Source organism: Cyclopterus lumpus, chromosome 23 (genome assembly GCF_009769545.1).
Source record: "Cyclopterus lumpus isolate fCycLum1 chromosome 23, fCycLum1.pri, whole genome shotgun sequence".
Classification (NCBI taxonomy): domain Eukaryota; kingdom Metazoa; phylum Chordata; class Actinopteri; order Perciformes; family Cyclopteridae; genus Cyclopterus; species Cyclopterus lumpus.
In genome coordinates this window covers 12,752,364-12,770,810 of record NC_046988.1, presented here as the reverse complement: position 1 = coordinate 12,770,810, position 18,447 = coordinate 12,752,364, and the positions used below count along the sequence as shown (strand labels likewise).

At 40.6% G+C, this 18,447-nt stretch overlaps 2 protein-coding genes across 3 annotated transcripts; one reads left to right on the top strand and one right to left on the bottom strand.

The window, feature by feature from the left end:
* Positions 1-3,123: 3,123 nt before the first annotated feature.
* LOC117726157 (leptin-B-like) lies at positions 3,124-4,437 on the top strand. 2 transcript variants are annotated; one of them, XM_034526258.1, is made up of 3 exons: positions 3,124-3,200; positions 3,395-3,548; positions 3,730-4,437. In XM_034526258.1, exons 1-3 carry the CDS (start codon positions 3,154-3,156, stop codon positions 4,039-4,041), a joined length of 513 nt encoding a protein of 170 aa, XP_034382149.1. In that variant the 5' UTR covers positions 3,124-3,153; the 3' UTR covers positions 4,042-4,437. The 2 variants fall into 2 exon arrangements, with proteins under 2 accessions (XP_034382149.1, XP_034382150.1); XM_034526259.1 differs by having other exon boundaries at positions 3,131-3,252.
* Positions 4,438-6,355: 1,918 nt separating this feature from the next.
* Positions 6,356-9,695, bottom strand: LOC117726270 (transmembrane protein 53-like). The gene is made up of 3 exons (XM_034526449.1): positions 9,514-9,695; positions 8,087-8,688; positions 6,356-7,027 (listed from the first exon to the last, which is right to left on the bottom strand). Exons 1-3 carry the CDS (start codon positions 9,537-9,539, stop codon positions 6,660-6,662), a joined length of 996 nt encoding a protein of 331 aa, XP_034382340.1. The 5' UTR covers positions 9,540-9,695; the 3' UTR covers positions 6,356-6,659.
* Positions 9,696-18,447: the final 8,752 nt, after the last annotated feature.

Sequence of the window (18,447 nt, the reverse complement as noted above, 5' to 3'; positions counted from 1 at the left end):
TGCTGTACATTGACACACGTGTACATTGACACATGTGTGACGTTCAGTGGGCAATTAGGAGCATGTGTTAAGTGAGATCATGCACCATCGCTCAATACCTCTTATTGCGTGGTCATCATTGTGAGCAGGACATTACCTCTTAAGTGTTGCATAATGACTTGTTGAATAAAGATTTGAATAAAGTCTGGTGGTCTGTCCAATATATTATGAGTAACATTAACCTGATTGATGCAATTCTTATTTGTTTTATTTGTCTACAGTGCTACAGTAAGTGTGTATTTTTTTTTTAAAACATACTTAATGTTGCGACATACTAACTCTTCCTGCCTTGTGGGTGTTGGTATCACACAGAGTGGCATGTTTTCCGGTAGGCCGCGCCTCTGCACCCATTAATTGACCGAACAAATCTCTTCCTGACCTTCAGATGGGAGCCAGAGATTCACAGTTAAAGCTCAGCCGTGGCCCACAATTTGTGTGTCACACATCGCCCTGGGAAATAGGACAGTGCCTCATCCATGTCATCAGATAGGGACGTGGGCCTTTGCTCCTCTCCCACTTGTAATTGAGTCAATCAAATCGGTGACCACGGGCGAAAGGGATGTGTTTGGGGTCTCATGTTACTGTTCAATATGTACTTTGATAGCATGTCATTTAAGCCAAAGTAACATTTGGAGTAGAGGAAGTGAATTTGGGGGATGGATTTAAATGTGCCTTTATCATTAATAATTATATTAAACAGGCCAGATGAGTTTGAGAATATTTCTAATGAAGAGGATAACATTTAAATCAAACTGTCATGCCAGTTTGCAATAAGATAAACACTGATTTCTAAAAAAAGAGTCAAGAGGAGAGTGAAGGAGAATAAATTCTAGCAAACCACGTGCTGATGTTCCGTTGTGACTCAAGGAAATTAATAAGAAAAGGGAGAATGTCATGCAGTGTTGAGACACACCCGCAACACAAACTGCTCCTCAGTTGAATCTCTTGGTGAGTTTTGCTCTCCAGAGGATGTTTTGGGAACTGCAATCAAGAGCACACGGCGTGCGCAGCTCCATCACCGAGTACAACACAAAGTGCAGAATCCAATTCAAAAGTAAAGTTTTCACAATGGGTACAGCAGCTTTATTCAGTTCGATTATGATGTTCGTATTGGTAGTCTCAACAAAGTCACGGTAAAAAGTGTTAAACGTCAATGTTTCACTTGATGTAACAAAATATGCTGATGTTGGCTTTCGGCTTCTCTCTGTGTCTTGGTGTTTTTTTTGCCAAGTAACTCAGCGATGTGATTAAATGTAATTGCCGAAGGCCTGCTCATGAAATAGATCTGAAGTTATTTGAGTGGATTCAACGGGAGATAAATATTATTCCAGTCACTCGTGCATCTGGCAACAATACTGTGTTTCCACTTAGGCCACTGGAAATGACGCAGAAACCACTTGTTTTTATCCAAATTATGGACCACATGGTTAACAGTGAAAAACCTGCTTTTCAGATAAAACTATAATTGACTATATGAACACTCTTAGCGATTAAGGCCACAAAAAATCATGTACACAATGTTTTCTAAGGTAATAAATTGACCTTTGACTTTGAAGTAAGGAGTGGGATCCTTTTCTCATAGACTTCTATACAATCGGACTTCCACAGGAGTCGCACCCGCTATTAGAAAGAATGCAAGTTTAAGGCACTTCTGCACTGGCTTCACTTTTAAGAACCGCGGGTTAAGGGAGAAACACTTATTATGGGGCGAGCTAACACTACCTTGAAAGCAAAAGCCATCTTATCACGACTAAGAGTCCACAGCAGATACCACGAACTGCAAAATACCTCATTTTAATGACAGATTATTCATTCATTTTTTTATTGTGAAAGACTGACCGAACCTCGGACGAATCTGTCTGTGATGTCTGATCCTTTAGGGAGTTTTATGTTTACTCTACAATCATACTGGTTCATTAGTCATGTGAACCCAACCACAGCTATTTCCTGTGCAGATAAGGCATCACTCTTCCCTATGCCATTGGTTTCACCAAAAGGAGGGTGGGGGTAATTAAGTGTGAAACAAGGGGAGGGGTGTCGAAATGAGTCGGCCCTGTGCAACGTCAGCTTACTGGAAATGACCAAAGCCGGCATTCCAATGAATTGTGTATCATCTACTTCAGAATTAAAGTATTTTCCATCTGCGTCATAAAAGGAGGGATGTCTTCGTGCGCGGTGGGCCCGACAGGATGGGTCCAACCGAATGTTTAGGCAAAACTACATTTTATAATTCTCGCTCTTTCAAGTTCTGGGAAGCTTGTGCCGCCATTAGGTCACCAACTATTTAATTTGGTCTCAATTAGAGTCGGTGTTCACAACAGGAAGGGAAGAGAGTGATGAGTTTATTTAACAACAAAAGACAACACAGATTAATCAGTTTACTGGAATCAGTTCATGGCTCATGGCAATACATGTATCAATCTAAGAAATGAAGCGCAATTATAAACAACCGACCTGCAAATGAGTATCGCCTCAATATGAAGAACTACGATATGAAGGTAAGAAAATATGCACCGTTGAACTGAATTAATAACACAATTCTTCCCCATGAAAACTCTTCATAATTGTGAGATAATAATCATGTTAATTCAGAAGAAAAAAAAACAGATTTCGTCCAATGAAAACATCTCTCATAATTCTGAGATAATAATGAATAATTCAGAAAAAGAGGGCAAATATTGCTTCTCGAGTGAATGCATTGCGCTTCCTAAAAAAAAAAAGCCCCGTGGGTATCTCTCAACCGCTGCAGGAGTCTCTCAACTGAATGAGTCAGGCCCAGTAAATAGCCAGAGCACACAGTTTACAAACCCGTGTGCCGTAATTCTGTTTTTATTTTTGACTTCTTGTTGCTGCTTTTTTGCGTCTAGTAGGAAACGTCACAGGAACCACGTCACCAATTATTGTCCCACTTCTTTTTTTGATGTGAATCAAAGATAAGATCAAAACAAAAACAAAACAAAACGAAGAACACGGGACGTGTCTGATTCAGAAGGAAGTGATTAACTTTTTCTTCAGCTGGCATTTATTGTGAAATTCTTGCGTAAGGCCGGACTCAGTCCAGAGCCGAGATTATTTAAATGGGGGGAAACCTGCAAAGAGGGATGTGTCATCTGTATGTCATTCTGCGCTACGGAAGCACGGCCACAAGTGGAAAAACACAAGTAAGACTATAGCATATGATATGTTACGGCATATGAGACCATTTTGCAGGAGGTAAAAGTAATATTATATTTCTTTGAAGTTTAATATTTTTGAATATCGAATTTAAAATGCCAAAACACATTTATTTGACTTGTGTTATGTCATTTATATACTTGAATCGTACTTTTATCGTATATATTTTCTGTTTTTTCAGGATGCATATCTTTCCGGCTCTTCTCTTTGTCTCTCTTGTGGTGGTTCCACGGAGCTCAAGTCTTCCAACAAATAGAGAAGTCGTCAGAAATATAAACAGCATGATAAGGATTGCTCGGATAACTCTGGTGCACATCAACAAACTACGGACGGAGGTATACTCATAATGACATGAGCACAAGTTACCAGTTTGTTCACAGTGGGAATCTAATCGGTGTGTGTTTAATTAAGAGAAGTGGAGGACATCTATCCTGCTTCATCAATCTGTGGTCTGCCAACAACAAGTTTAAGGTCAAACTAGTCAACATGAAGCTCACGTGTTCTTCTTTCGCTTAGTGGCCGGTGGTTCCAACGATAGCAACCAGCCCTCCTTCCATTGAGGGACTAACCAACATCAGCCGTGATCTTGGACTGTTGGATAATGAACTGCAGAGCCCTCTCTTCAAACAGATCCAGGCTGATGTCTCCAGCTTGAAGGGACTGGTGCGCACCGTCGCCCTGACGATGGACTGTCCCATCTCGGCCAGACCCACGGGACGGCCCGTTGACAGTCTGTTCCCCGACAGCCAACATCACCTGACTCTGACCACGGTGCAGCACTACCTGGAGACGGTTCTCTTGCACAAGGACAAACTCAAGGTCTGCTGAGAAATCCGCCCTTAATGGATCAGTGTAGTGTCATTTGTCTTTGCACATACTATTTTTATTTTATATATAAGTCTGCAATAATGCTATTCCTTTGGTTTACTAAATATGTTGCATGTAATGCTATTATCTTTTGAGGTGCGTATTTATGGACAACAAAGATCTTATAGGAATTGTAGCTTTATTTTGTTTTCAAATTGTTATGTTTCTTCTTTTTTTTTATATGCGTGTTGTTATGGTTCTACTATGATAGTTTGAAAGGTATGGGAGACTATTTGATAGAAGTATTAATGGTCTTTGATGCACTGGTTATGTTATTAGGAGCAGAAGGATGTGACTATCTTTGAGCTGAAATGTAATTTGTTGTATTACATTTAGCTATAAAGACTTAAGACAATATATGTTGCTTGTGAAATTTGTTCACTTTTTTTTTTTTATGAGAACATTTAAAACCAGTCAGTGCATATTTTGAAAATCATCTCATAACTTGTGAGTTATTTTTCGGGTCAATGTCCTGACACATAAAGTAACACTTCCTCCCCCCGGAGGAAATAAAAAGAACCAATTTAAATTAATTTCTTTGAAATGTTAATATTCAAATGCTTAAAAATTATTAACATAAATTGATTTAACTTAATTTCACTCTTTAGCCATTTGTTATTATTTACATATGTTTAAACTTAAAGTTAAAAGAGATAATAGTAATTATGAGATTCAAAATACTGTAAATTAAATAAAGAATATAGAAATATGTTTGTATAATCTGCCTCATGCCCAACATCAAATTGAAATAGTCAGATTCTAATGTATGTAAAATAAGGTTTTTGCAACTATGCAGGCAGCATAACACAATAACTGTCTTTAACAATAATAATAATAATAATAATAATATTGATGTCGTTGTGTTTCCACTGAAAATGAATCATAATATTATTATTATTATTACTTATAGTGAACTTTTGATTAAGTTTACACCTTTTTTATTATTATTTATTTATTTATTTTCAAAATGCTTGAATATGTTGTCTTTTTTAACTCTGAGTTTACATAAGCAATGAATAATGAATAAAATACAACACAAATGATGGAAAAACACCGCGGCGAGATAATTCTCTGTAGGTTACCCCAGAGGTCATTTTGTGAAAGCACAACAATGTGCCAGTAACCATTGAACTCTGACCCACATCAAATCTCACTAATACCATCATCATCATGCAAAGAGCCTTTGTGACACACACACACACACACACACACACACACACACACACACACACACACACACAGCTGTAAAGTATTACAGTACACTGAACACCTCATTCCAGAGCAGGGAGAGCTCAAAGTTGCATTTTATGCTTTTATACATACATAAGACATGAGGATGGATTTTATATTCATGCTCACGTGTTCAGTGCTCAAATTAAATCAAACATTGATCCACGTTAGGAAGGAGGAAGAATTAATTAAGGGATGAATTTAGAAAGATGTATCTGTGGAAAAGAGGGTTTACATTTACCATTACATTTACCATTGAGAGCAAAGGTAAATAAATAAATAAATATATAAATATAATATATAATTATATAATATATATACAGTATATACAATACATATATATATATATATATATATATATATATATATATATATATATATATATATGTGCCCTTGATGGACTGGCGGCCTGTCCAGGGTGTCCCCTGCCTTCGCCCTATGTCAGCTGGGATAGGCTCCAGCGCCCCCGCGACCCTAATGAGGATAAGCGGTATTGAAAATGGATGGATGGATGGATATATATATATATACTGTATGTCAACAGACACGGACTTGTTTCGTGTGGCCTCAGGATGGAATCCGTACATTCGAGCGCAATACCGGGATCTGGCCAGCAGATGTCGCCATTCTCTAGTTTCGTCCTCAACATAACTGCGTCATAGTGCGTCAGGAAGCGGTCAAAAGTGGGTGGGACCTGTCCTCTTAATACATCCGCAGTTCAGCCCTCGCAAACAAACATGTCCCATCATGCACTGTGTAAACGGATTATAAACAAACATGTCCCATCATGCACTGTGTTAACGGATTATACACAAACATGTCCCATCATGCACTGTGTTAACGGATTATACACAAACATGTCCCATCATGCACTGTGTTAACGGATTATACACAAACATGTCCCATCATGCACTGTGTTAACGGATTATACACAAACATGTCCCATCATGCACTGTGTTAACGGATTATACACAAACATATCGTTGCTTTTCTGCTGAAATAAATAGAGCAAACCAAAACAAACAGAAATAATGCAATTCACATTAGATGCTCTAACAGTTTTATTCCATAAATTGTGCAAAAAAACTGATCTGGTATCCAAGTGCAACAACCAGATCTGATATTAAGGTGCAACACCATCACCAAAGAACACTTCCTGTGCATGCAAGCATAACAAGACTCTACAGTAATCAATTAAATAGTGCATATTATTCAAACAATTGAGGATGCTTAAATGGAGAGAGAAAATATCTTCTTTAAACTACACCACTGATCATGCTCTACAACTGGAAGATAAAAAAAAAAGATTCCAGTGAAATCATAAAGCGTCTTACAGTGTTTAAAATCTGTCAAACTAAACATTTACATTTAAGGGAGGGAATGGCGAGGGAGTTCAAGAATTTCTCCAGCGTGGAGACGTAGTCCTCCGGGTGGCATCGCATGTGGGCGGCGTGTTTCGACTCCTTCCACTTCCTGCTCTCCACAGCCAAGCCCCTCTTCCTCCAGTGGTCGATCAAGGTCTCCAAGTCGGCGGGGTTGCACAGGGCGTCGTTCTCGCAGAAGAAGAAGAGGGCCGGTGTCGTGATGGGGCTGTTGTGGAAAACCTGGATGCTGTCGTGGTAGAGGTCGGCCGTGTGTGTCTTGAAGAACCAGAAGTAAAGCATCGCGGCGTTTTTGACCAAGCTTTCCAACCGGGGAAACAGAGTCTTGCCGAGGCCTGAATAACAAAAAGGGAGACAGAATAATAATCAGGAGGGTTAATATTTCATAACAAGGGTACAATTACATACAGTATGTGTCAAACTTCAACTGAAGTCGTGAAATCTCGATGTTGCCACTCCTATGTTACTATTCGTTTGTTTTATTTCTATTTGGGGGATATTTATGCTCAAATTGTTTAAATTAAAAGTAAGTAGTATCTATTCCTGTTTGCCATATACCAATTAAACAGACAACTACCACTGGATAACTTTGATACGGAAGAAAACTTTAAAACCTGATGATTCTCCTTCAATTTCTGATCAGATTTCTGGACATCAGAGATGATGATATCCTGTATCCAAATGTTTTAAAGAAACCTTCAAGACTTTTTTTTATGAAAGAAGAAGTCAAACATTACCTAGTTTAAATGAGCGAATTGGCTGTTTTTCCCGTATCTTACAATAGTAAATCTTAAATGGGTTTTGGACTCTATGAAGGAGAAAATAAGATATTTGAGGACATCACCTGTGAAACTGCAATGGGTACTTTTCACTGTTTTGTAGACAAAAATATGAAACAGAGTAAATAAATCAGCAGAATATTTAATACTGAACATTGTTGGTTGCAGTGTTAGTCAATTACTAACAGCAATGTTGCTTATTGAATAATAATTATGATCATTAATTGAGCAAAAAATGCTCAAATGTGGCAGTTCCAGCTTCTCAAGCGTTAGCTTTTGCTACATGTCGTGTCTTTACATTATAATAAACTAAATATCTTTGGGTTTTACTGCTTTTTTTGTTTTCTTTAAACATTGCCTCTGCATATGGGAAACTGTGATAGGAATGTTTCGCTATTTTACAATTAAAATAGTCATCTACAGCCTTATATACAATTATTCTTAAGAAATGTACAAACCGTTTGCAGACAGTATAGGTAAGTTAGGAACAAGCCGCCACAAATAGTTCCTGGACTCCTGACTGCAGCAGCGGGTCAGCTGGCTCATTTACTATTTAAGGATGTGACCCACATATCCAACTCCAAAGTAACCATGAGGAGAATCACGCTCGCTCACCGATCGCCATGTGCTCCAGAGTGCCGACCACCAAGCTATCGTAAATGTGCCCCGTCACCCTCTGGGCCACGCCTGCATGTCGCTTCCCTCCTTGAGCAATGTGGGCGAGCATCTGGGTGAAAGTGAAGCCCCCGATGGAGGAGGCGTGGACCAGCAACGGCCTCCCTGAGAACGGAGGCTGCTCCAGGGCCTTCAACACCTCCAGCCCGTAGTCAAACCCCCATCGGGGCCACAGGAAGTGCGTCACGTTGCTCTGAACCAGGAGGACGTCCATGCCGCGGTCCAGGTAGAGGTCCCTGTACTTGCCCACCCCCGCCGGCCGGGCACCGAGCCACGAGAAGAAAAGAAGAAGAGGACGCGAAGGGGATGAAGAGTCTGATTGGTTTGGGGAGGAGGCGGGTGTGGGTGAAGGTGAATCCGAGAGCAGAGGAGAGGAGGAAGTCTCTGCGGAGGGGGGGCAAAGTGCAGTGGAGGTGTGAGAGTCTCGTTCCCCTGTCCCCGAGAAGGGAGCGCAGTAATAAGTGATGCCATCGCTGATCCTCCTGGTTGTGAAGCTCGCTGCGTCCACCTGTTCAGACGAGGTTACGTCACTCCGGAAGAGACTGAAAACAAAATACAAACACACCTCCGTCAGATTTAGTCATTCCGACAGTCTGACAGAGAAAAAATAGGTTCCTACTGAGATATAGAAACAAAATTAAAAATTTCTCTTTAAAACATTGCCAATATTTCTCTCAATATCATGCTCAATATTACTCTTCCATTTAAATGTCTACACTTTTGAATGTTATGTTGTTGTCATTAACTTTGTTACTATATTTATATATCATATTATATTATGGTCATTCTATTTCGCACTGGTGTCAGTATTACTTATTATATACTGAATACATATGTTTACTCTATCCTTCTTGTTCTTCTGATCTTTGATCAATCTCTGGCACAAGAACTTATTTCGGAGTTAATCGAGTTTGATTATTGTCTTTTCAAGCTATTAGTCATCATTATCATTTCATAGACTATTAGGCCTGCTTTACATTTATTTTTCACTTGACCAATTAACATTTTCTCTCCTTTCCATACCAACAATTAAATGGATTTTGATTGCCATTTCGACCTGTGTGATAGAGAGGCCCTGCCTGCATCAAGGGTTTCCATCTTGTGGGGGGGGGGGGGGGGGGGGGGGGCATTAAGCGATATCGTTGCTCTTCCCTTTCACCCAACGCAACTGTGCACAATGACCGTCCGGCTTATTGAAAACCGGGCATTAAAACAATAACTATACCGGGATACTGTGCTACATCAGGAGGATGTAGCACAGTATCAGCCTCCCTTTTTTTTTAAAAACATTTTTAAATATTTTTTTTTATTTCCTCTTGCAAGTTCTGCACGCACAACATAACGCAGCAACGTGTCACTCTGTTTACCCGGTGAAGAGCGAAATATTTCCCATTCTGGGCAGTGTGCTGGTCCTCCTGGTTGCCTGACAAAATTATAAATTAAAAATGAAAATAAAGACTTCGGAAGGTCGAGTCAAATCATCCGGCGCGGTGGTTGCCTGAGTGTTGCGGCGACGCCTGCTCCCCAGTCGACTCGTGTGTTTCCCTCCACTTAAAGGGGCAGAGTCGGCGTAATATAATTAACTCACTCTTCAAGTGTTTAAAAAAAAAAAACACAAGGAAATGAAATGGTTTGGTTGTTCAGAATATAAAAATATATGGTTGGAAATCTACGTATCAAAAACAGACGAGTGACACGAGCTTATGATGCGACACATTGAGAGAAACGTCACGAATTTAATATTTTAGGAGAAAAAAAAAATGAAGGTGTTCTCAGGTTCCAATTAGGTTCCTAGAAAGGAGACCAATTACTGAGACCTTTAAAATACACAAATTAAGAATATGATAACATGTATTAGAAAGAAATATTGGAGAAATACTATTTCTTATATCATTTTTTCTTTTCTTTTTTTTTTTTTTTAAGAAAGAGCAAGGATGTAGAAAAGGTTAGGGACACAGACTCCTGTGGATCGATGTCAACTCGACGCAAGGTCCGATAGCGGGTTTGAAGTCAGCGTCAGGGGGCAAAGGTATTCCGGAAGTGTATCCAACAAGCACACATCGACAGGGAAACATTATGCGGCACAACACCGTCCATTGAGCCACTTCTACGGCGTGTTCTTCTTCTTCTATTTGCGTTTGGCAAACAACGACATGGCGCATTACCGCCGCCATCTGGTACATTGTGGATCAGGACAGCTCATTTAAGCCGCTCACTATTAATGATAATGAATCATAATACATTATTATTGATATTATGAAAAGTATGTTTTATTAATAAAACATTTTTCTTTTCACTTTTCATTCCATCTGAGTTCAATTACACTCCTCATTTTAAGTAAATCAATGTTGTGTTTTTTTGGTGCTTTTTTTGCAAGCATATCTATTAATTAACGTTGTTTACATTTTTTTTTTCCATATAAGCAACACACTTATTTGAATTCTGTATCATATCTGCTGTACCAAACTGCAGGTTCGTCCATTAATGAAAGCCTATACAAGGATAATAAAAGTGAACTATTTTGTGTCTTTTGTCCATCAATTCCTTTAAATTCCACATCTGTCTCTTTCCCCGAAACTAGTTAAATAATATAGTGCTGTATTTATTACATCCTATAGCCACTTGAACTGAGCTTGTATCTGGATCTGTTCGGCTATTTATAGTTCAAAGGATATTCCCGTGACGATAAACAATAATGTCACATTAGAAGAAGAAAAAGGTAATGACGTAGGCCTATATTTGTTATGACCAGCTGATCAAATAACTGCAAGACACTTCAGTGTCACAAGATGGAGCCAGACTTACACAGAAAGAAGAGACCTTCACTACTTCAGGATGTGCATGAGTGTGTATAATAAAACGTATTATTTTGTAAAAGTGGCAGACATGTAATTTCTGAGAATTCAATGTCTTTTAAAGGGAATTGGGCCTCATGGTGTTCATGATTCAGAGTTTGAACCCCCCCCCCCCCCTCCCTCGACAGATGTTTATAATTAGATTTTCATTTTGCAAATATGTAATACATTCCAGCAATTCATTATAATATATTTTATATTGACTTTTTCAGATGCCCGCTCTCATCAAACTACTCAGATGTGTATAAGCTGTGACTCTGCAAAACATTTACAGAAAACGGAATCCCTTCAAAACGGCCTTTATGACATTCAGGGATGTCTCAGAATGTCCTTCAAATTAATAGTTATAAGAAATACCTACTTTTCAATTTGTTTAGGTACTCTGTCTCCTTGCATAACCCCCCATTGTGAACCCAGTGTCATGCGACGACAACCTCATCCATCCATCCATTTTCAATACCGCTTATCCTCATTAGGGTCGCGGGGGCGCTGGAGCCTATCCCAGCTGACATAGGGCGAAGGCAGGGGACACCCTCAACAGGCCGCCAGTCCATCGAGGGCACATGTAGGGACATACAACCATTCACTCTCACATTCACACCTATGGGCAATTTAGAGATCAATTAACCTGCAGCATGTCTTTGGACTGTGGGAGGAAGCCGGAGAGCCCGGAGAGAACCCACGCTGCCACGGGGAGAACATGCAAACTCCACACAGAAGGACCGCTCCGACCGGGAATTGAACCCGCGGCCCTCTTGCTGTGAGGCGACAGTGCTAGCCACTACACCACCGTGCAGCCCCCACGACAACCTCAGTTTACACAAATACATCAAATATAATTCTTCAATTTATTTCCATCCTGGAAACTGATATTCACGCCTTCATCCACCGGTGGAAGAAATATTCAGAATACGCAAGTAAAAGTGTATATACAACAATTAAAAAACAACAATTAAAAACTTTACCTAAGTAAATGCAGTGGAGTAAAAAGTACCGTATTTTACTCTGAAATGTAGTGAAGTATGAATTTAAATACTCAAATACCTCAAACCTGTACTTAAATACAGTGCTTGAGTAAATGTATTCAGTCAGACGTCATCCAAATAACTTTCTTTTAATTAAGAAAATTATTTATTTGTCTAACTGATGTCTTTTTTTTTCATTTGTCTTATTGTAAATCACATAACTGCATTTTTGAAAGATATAAAAATGAAGTGAATTACATATAGCATATATATAATTTGATCTGGAGATGCTGACCCGCATAAAATCTGATGTTTACAATTGTTTTAGATCTTTTCAACCAGGAAATTTAGCTGCTGGAAGCTTTCTGTCTACATTTAGACGGCTCAGTGGGAACATGAAACATCTTCCACCCAACCGGCAACAAGGCCCGGAAAACACAGGGCAAATCATCAAGAGTGTTTCTCTACGTTCTCCCTGATGTTTCTTACATCCCCTCTAACTTCAAGCTTCCCCCTCAAAATGATTGCTGCGGATGTGAGCCGCGGTTGTCATGACAGCGTCATGTGTAGGTGACTGTAAAATGGCTGTGGCGGTTGTGATCGGGTCTTTCCATTCTTTCACATCTAGGCAGCGGAGGCAGTTTTAGGTCATCCATTCACTCACTTTTCTCTCTCTCTCTCTTTCCCCTGGATCTACTCTCCACAGTCATTTGCACCTCCCCCCACCGATTACCTAATATTTTCCAGTAGGCTTCTTGTGTTTTGACCTTACTTACCTTTGATTGCAGTTAGTATTGAATTTCAATTTGGGGTTTATTCATATTTACATCAACGTTAATATGCACAGTTTTGGGCAGGATTTTTGATATCCTGTCATTTGTTTTACATGTAAATATAATATCCTTGTTTCCTGTATTAGCCTTATAGGTTTTGAGAAACTTGCTGGATTTTCTCCGATTAAAAAGAAACACCTAATCCAGGTTTCAGATCTGGTCTGCTAGAGCCTCCCCGACCCTAAATAATGTCAAAAATAAACAGTGACGATCTCTTGCTAACTGCTCCACTCACCAGCCAGTCACTAACTCTGTCAAAACAATGAGCTAAAAGATGCTAAAACGCTCCAACGAGCTGAGGGGGAAGTCCGGTGAGCCCCCTTTACATCACCCATGTGATCAAGTGTTCATATATAAATATAGTTTTAATTGTAAACGTTTGGCTAACAGTTGGATTTGGTCTGCAAACTTGTGCGTGTGTGCGAAACAGATAAAGTCTGAGATCTTCTTTGCCTTGCTCAGCATGATCACTTTCAGGCTCAGTCAGGCAGTAAAAATGTTTTTAAGTCCCACAAAAACATAACCCTCCTAGCCCTCTCTATTCTACATCCACATCATATCTCTTATTCCTGCTAATTCTCTAAATATTCCCCTCATCACAACTCTCTCTGCTAGGAGAAGAAAGCCTCCATCACTCTTCTGTAAAGCTCCAAGGCCCTTTCACCCGTCTTCCCCTTTCTGCACCTCAGACCACCCCCCCCCCCCCCCCCCCCCCACCCCCCGTATTGCTGCCGCACAGATCCCCAGCCTTTCCTTTTTGCATTGTTTCACTGTGGCCCCTATTGTCCAAGCAAAGACAGAAAGTTGTGAGGGAGGGAGGGGAGAATGTGCCCTCTCTGCTCTCCGGGCAGGAGGGGCTCCACCCACATCAGGGTGTGGAAAATACGTTGCAGCTTCCTGCTTTTTTCTCCCATGTCTTTCCTTTTTCACTCCACTCGCTCATCATCATCTGTCAGATTTCCTCCTGGCATCATGTGCCTTCCTCACTCTCCATGCATAGGAGGAAATTACACCAAGCATGTCTGTGTTAAACACACACACACACACACACACACAGCAAAACCGGTGTTGAAAAAATAAGCTAAATCCTGTAAATGAGAACTCTAAAGTTAAACTAATCATGAGTGGATGATGCATTAATTTAGAGCCGTGCGTCTGGCTAATCGGTGGATTTAAGCCCAACATTCACTGACTTTTTTAGCTCTAGATTGGTCTCCACCATCTCTTTAAGCTCTCCAATTGCTAATTGTTCCCACCGTTTGATGCTGAGCAGCTAATGCACAGCGGGGATAGAGCTTTTTGATTGCTTGATCCATGGTTACTTAATCCATTGTTGATATAAAAGTAAAACAAGGACGCAACTCTTTATCTCCCCCTTCCACCTTTCTCCCTCCTCCATGTGAGGGCTTCCATTTGCATTCGTAACATGCTCAGAGGATGTTGACACCTGTCGTCTGAGGGAGGCGCTTTTTTCTTTTTTTTTTTCTTATCCCATCAATCGTCCTCATTGGTATGGAAACCACGTTAAATCCCCAGCAGGTGCATGTAGCTGATGTATTAAACATACGGTCAATGATTACTGATGGCAGGCCCACATCTATACTGGACCCACATGCACAAAAGTCCCATTTGAAATTAATTCGCTGTCCTTGTTTTGAACAATCTGCTATATTGTTAATTTAGGTGTTGCACCGTGGCCACAGAAAATACTAGTTTCTGATTGGTTGGTCGTGAGAAGGGATAGCAAAGATGAAGATGTCACATTATTTATCCCAGGGGCCATTTCCTGTAAATCTCAAGGAAACGCAGATGATTTGTCCATCAAGGTCATCTCCGATCCTCATCTAACGGCCCTAATCGGCCGGATCAAATCTGCAGGCAAAGCTGTCTAAGAACACACACACACACACACACACACACACACACACACACACACACACACACAGACAGACACCCTTTGTCAAGTTTTAAAGTACACATGCCAGCTTGAAACACAATCAGTCACCTTGTGCCGCTTGTTAAAAGAGGTGTGTATTGGATTTCTCCCCTAGTCAGATTGTGTTCGTAGATTTTTTTTTTTTTTTAAAGATTGCATTTACACTGTGACTGCTGCCGCTCCATATAAAGATCTCAATTAATAACACGCCTCAGTCTGTTTTTACTTCAGACATGTTAACATCTGGTGGCAGAAACGCCTGTGGCTACACTCTCTCTCTCACACACACACCCCCACACACACCCCCACACACACACACACAAAGACATGTTTTACATCATGAAAGCAAACTTTTTTTAGCGAATGTTTTTGGGAGACTTCAGGTCGTGACCATGCCGTCACTATTAAAAGACAGCGAAAAGGGCCCTGGGCACGGTCCATATAGATGGCAGAGCCAATAAACTATTGATAGAGTCCATTGTTGTTTTTTTCAATACAAAGAAACTTTCTTTGACCTCCACAATCTGCCATTGTCTGGCACTTTCCGACGTGCTGGAGCCGGCGGACTGTACAGGGAAAGGACATCAGTGTGAAGCCTCACACACACACACACACACACACACACACACACACACACACACACACACACACACACACTGAATTCTTAGTATTCTCTGGGGGACGGAGATCTGCTTCACAGTGTCCTGAAGACGCCAGCCAGACTTGAGAAAGAAGGAAAAGCTCCTTTAACACACTGAAGTCCACGGCCATTAGGCACACTGATAGCACAGGAATATGTGTTAAAGTGCATGATACGGTCCACATGAGGCTATCTTAAATTAGAAGAGGAAGTGTTCTCAGTATCACAGTGGGATAAAGGGGTCGCTTTGATGAGCTCGAAGATAACCTCACAGCAGCAACTAAACGACTATTTTCTTGACTATTTTCTCTACTAATGAATAAAATGTCAGTGAGGTGGAAGATATTCATCACTAATCCCTAGAGGCCACAGTTTTGTCTTCAGCCCGAGACCCAAAACTATTACATGATACCCACCTGTGTAATATTGCATATATATAGATTGTGATGATTTCCGTTTACTTAAGATATTAATTATCTTCGAATCTACTAAGTTTTTTTTGGTCTAATATAAAACGTTGTTAAGTTGTCTTCCCTCAGTTATGTCTTATATTTATATTACTGCAAAGAGCAAATGAAAAATTAAGGGTAATTATTTAAAAAACTGAGCCGGGGCTACACTTAAGATCGTTAATTACAACACATAAGCTCTCAGTCTGTTGTTAGAGCTGTCCTCGGGCTCAGTTTAAAGATCAGCTGGCCCTGTCCCCAAATTCATCACTTTGGAAGACGGACATTTTTTTACAATCTCTCCTGAGATTAGAACGGGAGTTAAGAGAAGCCTGCAGGCTGGAAACAAGTGAACGCGTCTACAGTTATTACATAAATGAGTTTTCTTCATGGCACGAAACCAGACTTCAGACGAAGCTTGCACAATTTTCTAGTGTCTTCAAAAAAAATATGCTGCTTCTAGCACAACATTGTAAATTCTTTATATGTTTGTTCCTTTACCCGCTCAGTTTGGTACAGGATACATACATGCTGTGTAAAACCCTAAGACCTTACAGTATTAGCATATACCTTGACTATTTTTGAAGGTCAGAATAATACAGTCTGTATATTAGGTGTACATCTTCAGACTATACGACCAATCTAACTTCAATCCTTCTGTATAAAAACACGACGATACATTGACTACAAATTAGAAGAAGCAGCAGTGTAGCAAGAAAACTACTCTTTTATCTCACTGGGGTAAAAAAAATAAAGGTGGTACGAATAGCAAGGAGAGTCAAGGTCAAATATGTTATTCAGGCGATGTTGCCTTTGCCGGCGGGACCGAGCCGAGCTGGGGAGGGGGGCTGCGTCACAGGCAGGACCCCACTCAGGAAATTATGTTTCCTTGGACTGAGAGTTCGCTGATTGTTTCTATATTTAGGGGAATTTCCGGGGAATCATAAGAGGCGAAGATCTGGGAAATGTTGTGCTAAAGTTTGTTGCACAACAATAACCCCCCCCAATCGATAAGACACCGTTGATGTCAACGGAGATAAGTCAGCGACGCCCTCTCTGCATCAAAGGTGGGTCTCTTCAACCTCGTGTAAACTCGGGGGTTTGGAAATGACGTGGGTTGTTCTGTGCTTCGGGAGGGATGGAAAGTAATAAAACAGATGCTTTGAAATACAGCTCGGGTCTTATTTTGGAGTTTTGGCAGCCTGGTATCCCGAGGAATTACGCTCATACTGGACGATTCTGTACCTCACAATAATATCCAATGCCATTCGGTGCCAACACAGGAAGTCAATGTGCCGGATATACACGATGGGGCAAAGGGTCTGGAGACTGGGTGGTCGATGGGTGCAGTAGACTAGAGTTCAGCTCCCAGCACTGCAACCATGATTTTTCTTTTTTGCATTATCTCATTTTCCAATCACAGAATATTACTGTTCTCGTCCGCTGATGGGGTTGAATGTTATCATAAGCAAACGGCCAAAACCTCCAAAACGAGGTCTGCGTTGTAATAAATTGCAATTAACCTTTGAAGTTTGACTTGATATGAAGATACGCTTCTATGGAGCGTTGTTGGGTGATTTGCTTGCAGAGCCAAAAAGTCAACATCAGCATTCCAGTTATATTAGGTGTGAATATAGTACTTGAAAACAGCTGCATTCAGATTTTCCCACCTTACAGTGTGTGTGTGTGTGTGTGTGTGTGTGCACATGCACGTGTGTAAAGCCTGCGCATGTAATATTCAGCATGTGTGTTTGCACAACTCTGCTTCCCAGTGTCCGCGGCACTGGACGATCTCCGCTAATGAACAATTTGCTCGCTGAGGTGTGACCACAGGCATTGTAATGGGAGCAACACAGTGGACTGTTGATGCAGTGAGCGAGAGAGATAGAGGTAAAGAGAGAAAGAGAGAGAGAGAGAGAGAGAGAGAGGGAGAGAGAGGGAGAGGGAGAGGGAGAGGGAGAGGGAGAGGGAGGGACACTGGAACTCAATTCCACACAGACGAGCATACACTGGCTCAAAAAGACACTCTCTCCTGCAACACGAACACACACATTGCGAGCTGTGGATTCTCCATCTTATTCCATACGTCTGTGGGTAAGTCATGTTTTCATCTCTCTCTCTCTCTCTCCCTCTCTCTCTGCATGTGTCTGCCAACCAGCCGATCTGCATCTGGGAACAGGGGACGTGAGTATGTGACTCCAATATGCATGCTGTTACACGCTGAGAAACACACTCTAGTGCAGCTGTAGGTAAACACACTGACACGCACACCCATTTAATATGTCCTCGCACACATGTAAGAAGGGCGTGTAGACGATCCGGGTTGCATTGATGTTAGATGATGAAGGAGACCAGGGGGAGTCATCCGGTGGTAAATCAAACAGGAAATGTGTGTGTTGATAGGTGCATTTATTTTAGGAGCGTGTCATCTGGATAAACCAGATCTTTAATTGCCATCAATATCTAAATTGGGATTCCGAAATGATATCCATGTTTAGTACAGATAATATATATATATATATATATATATATATATATATATATATATATATATATATATATATATATATATATATATAGATATACATGCCTTTGCAAGCTTTGATTGTTTGTGTGTGTGTGT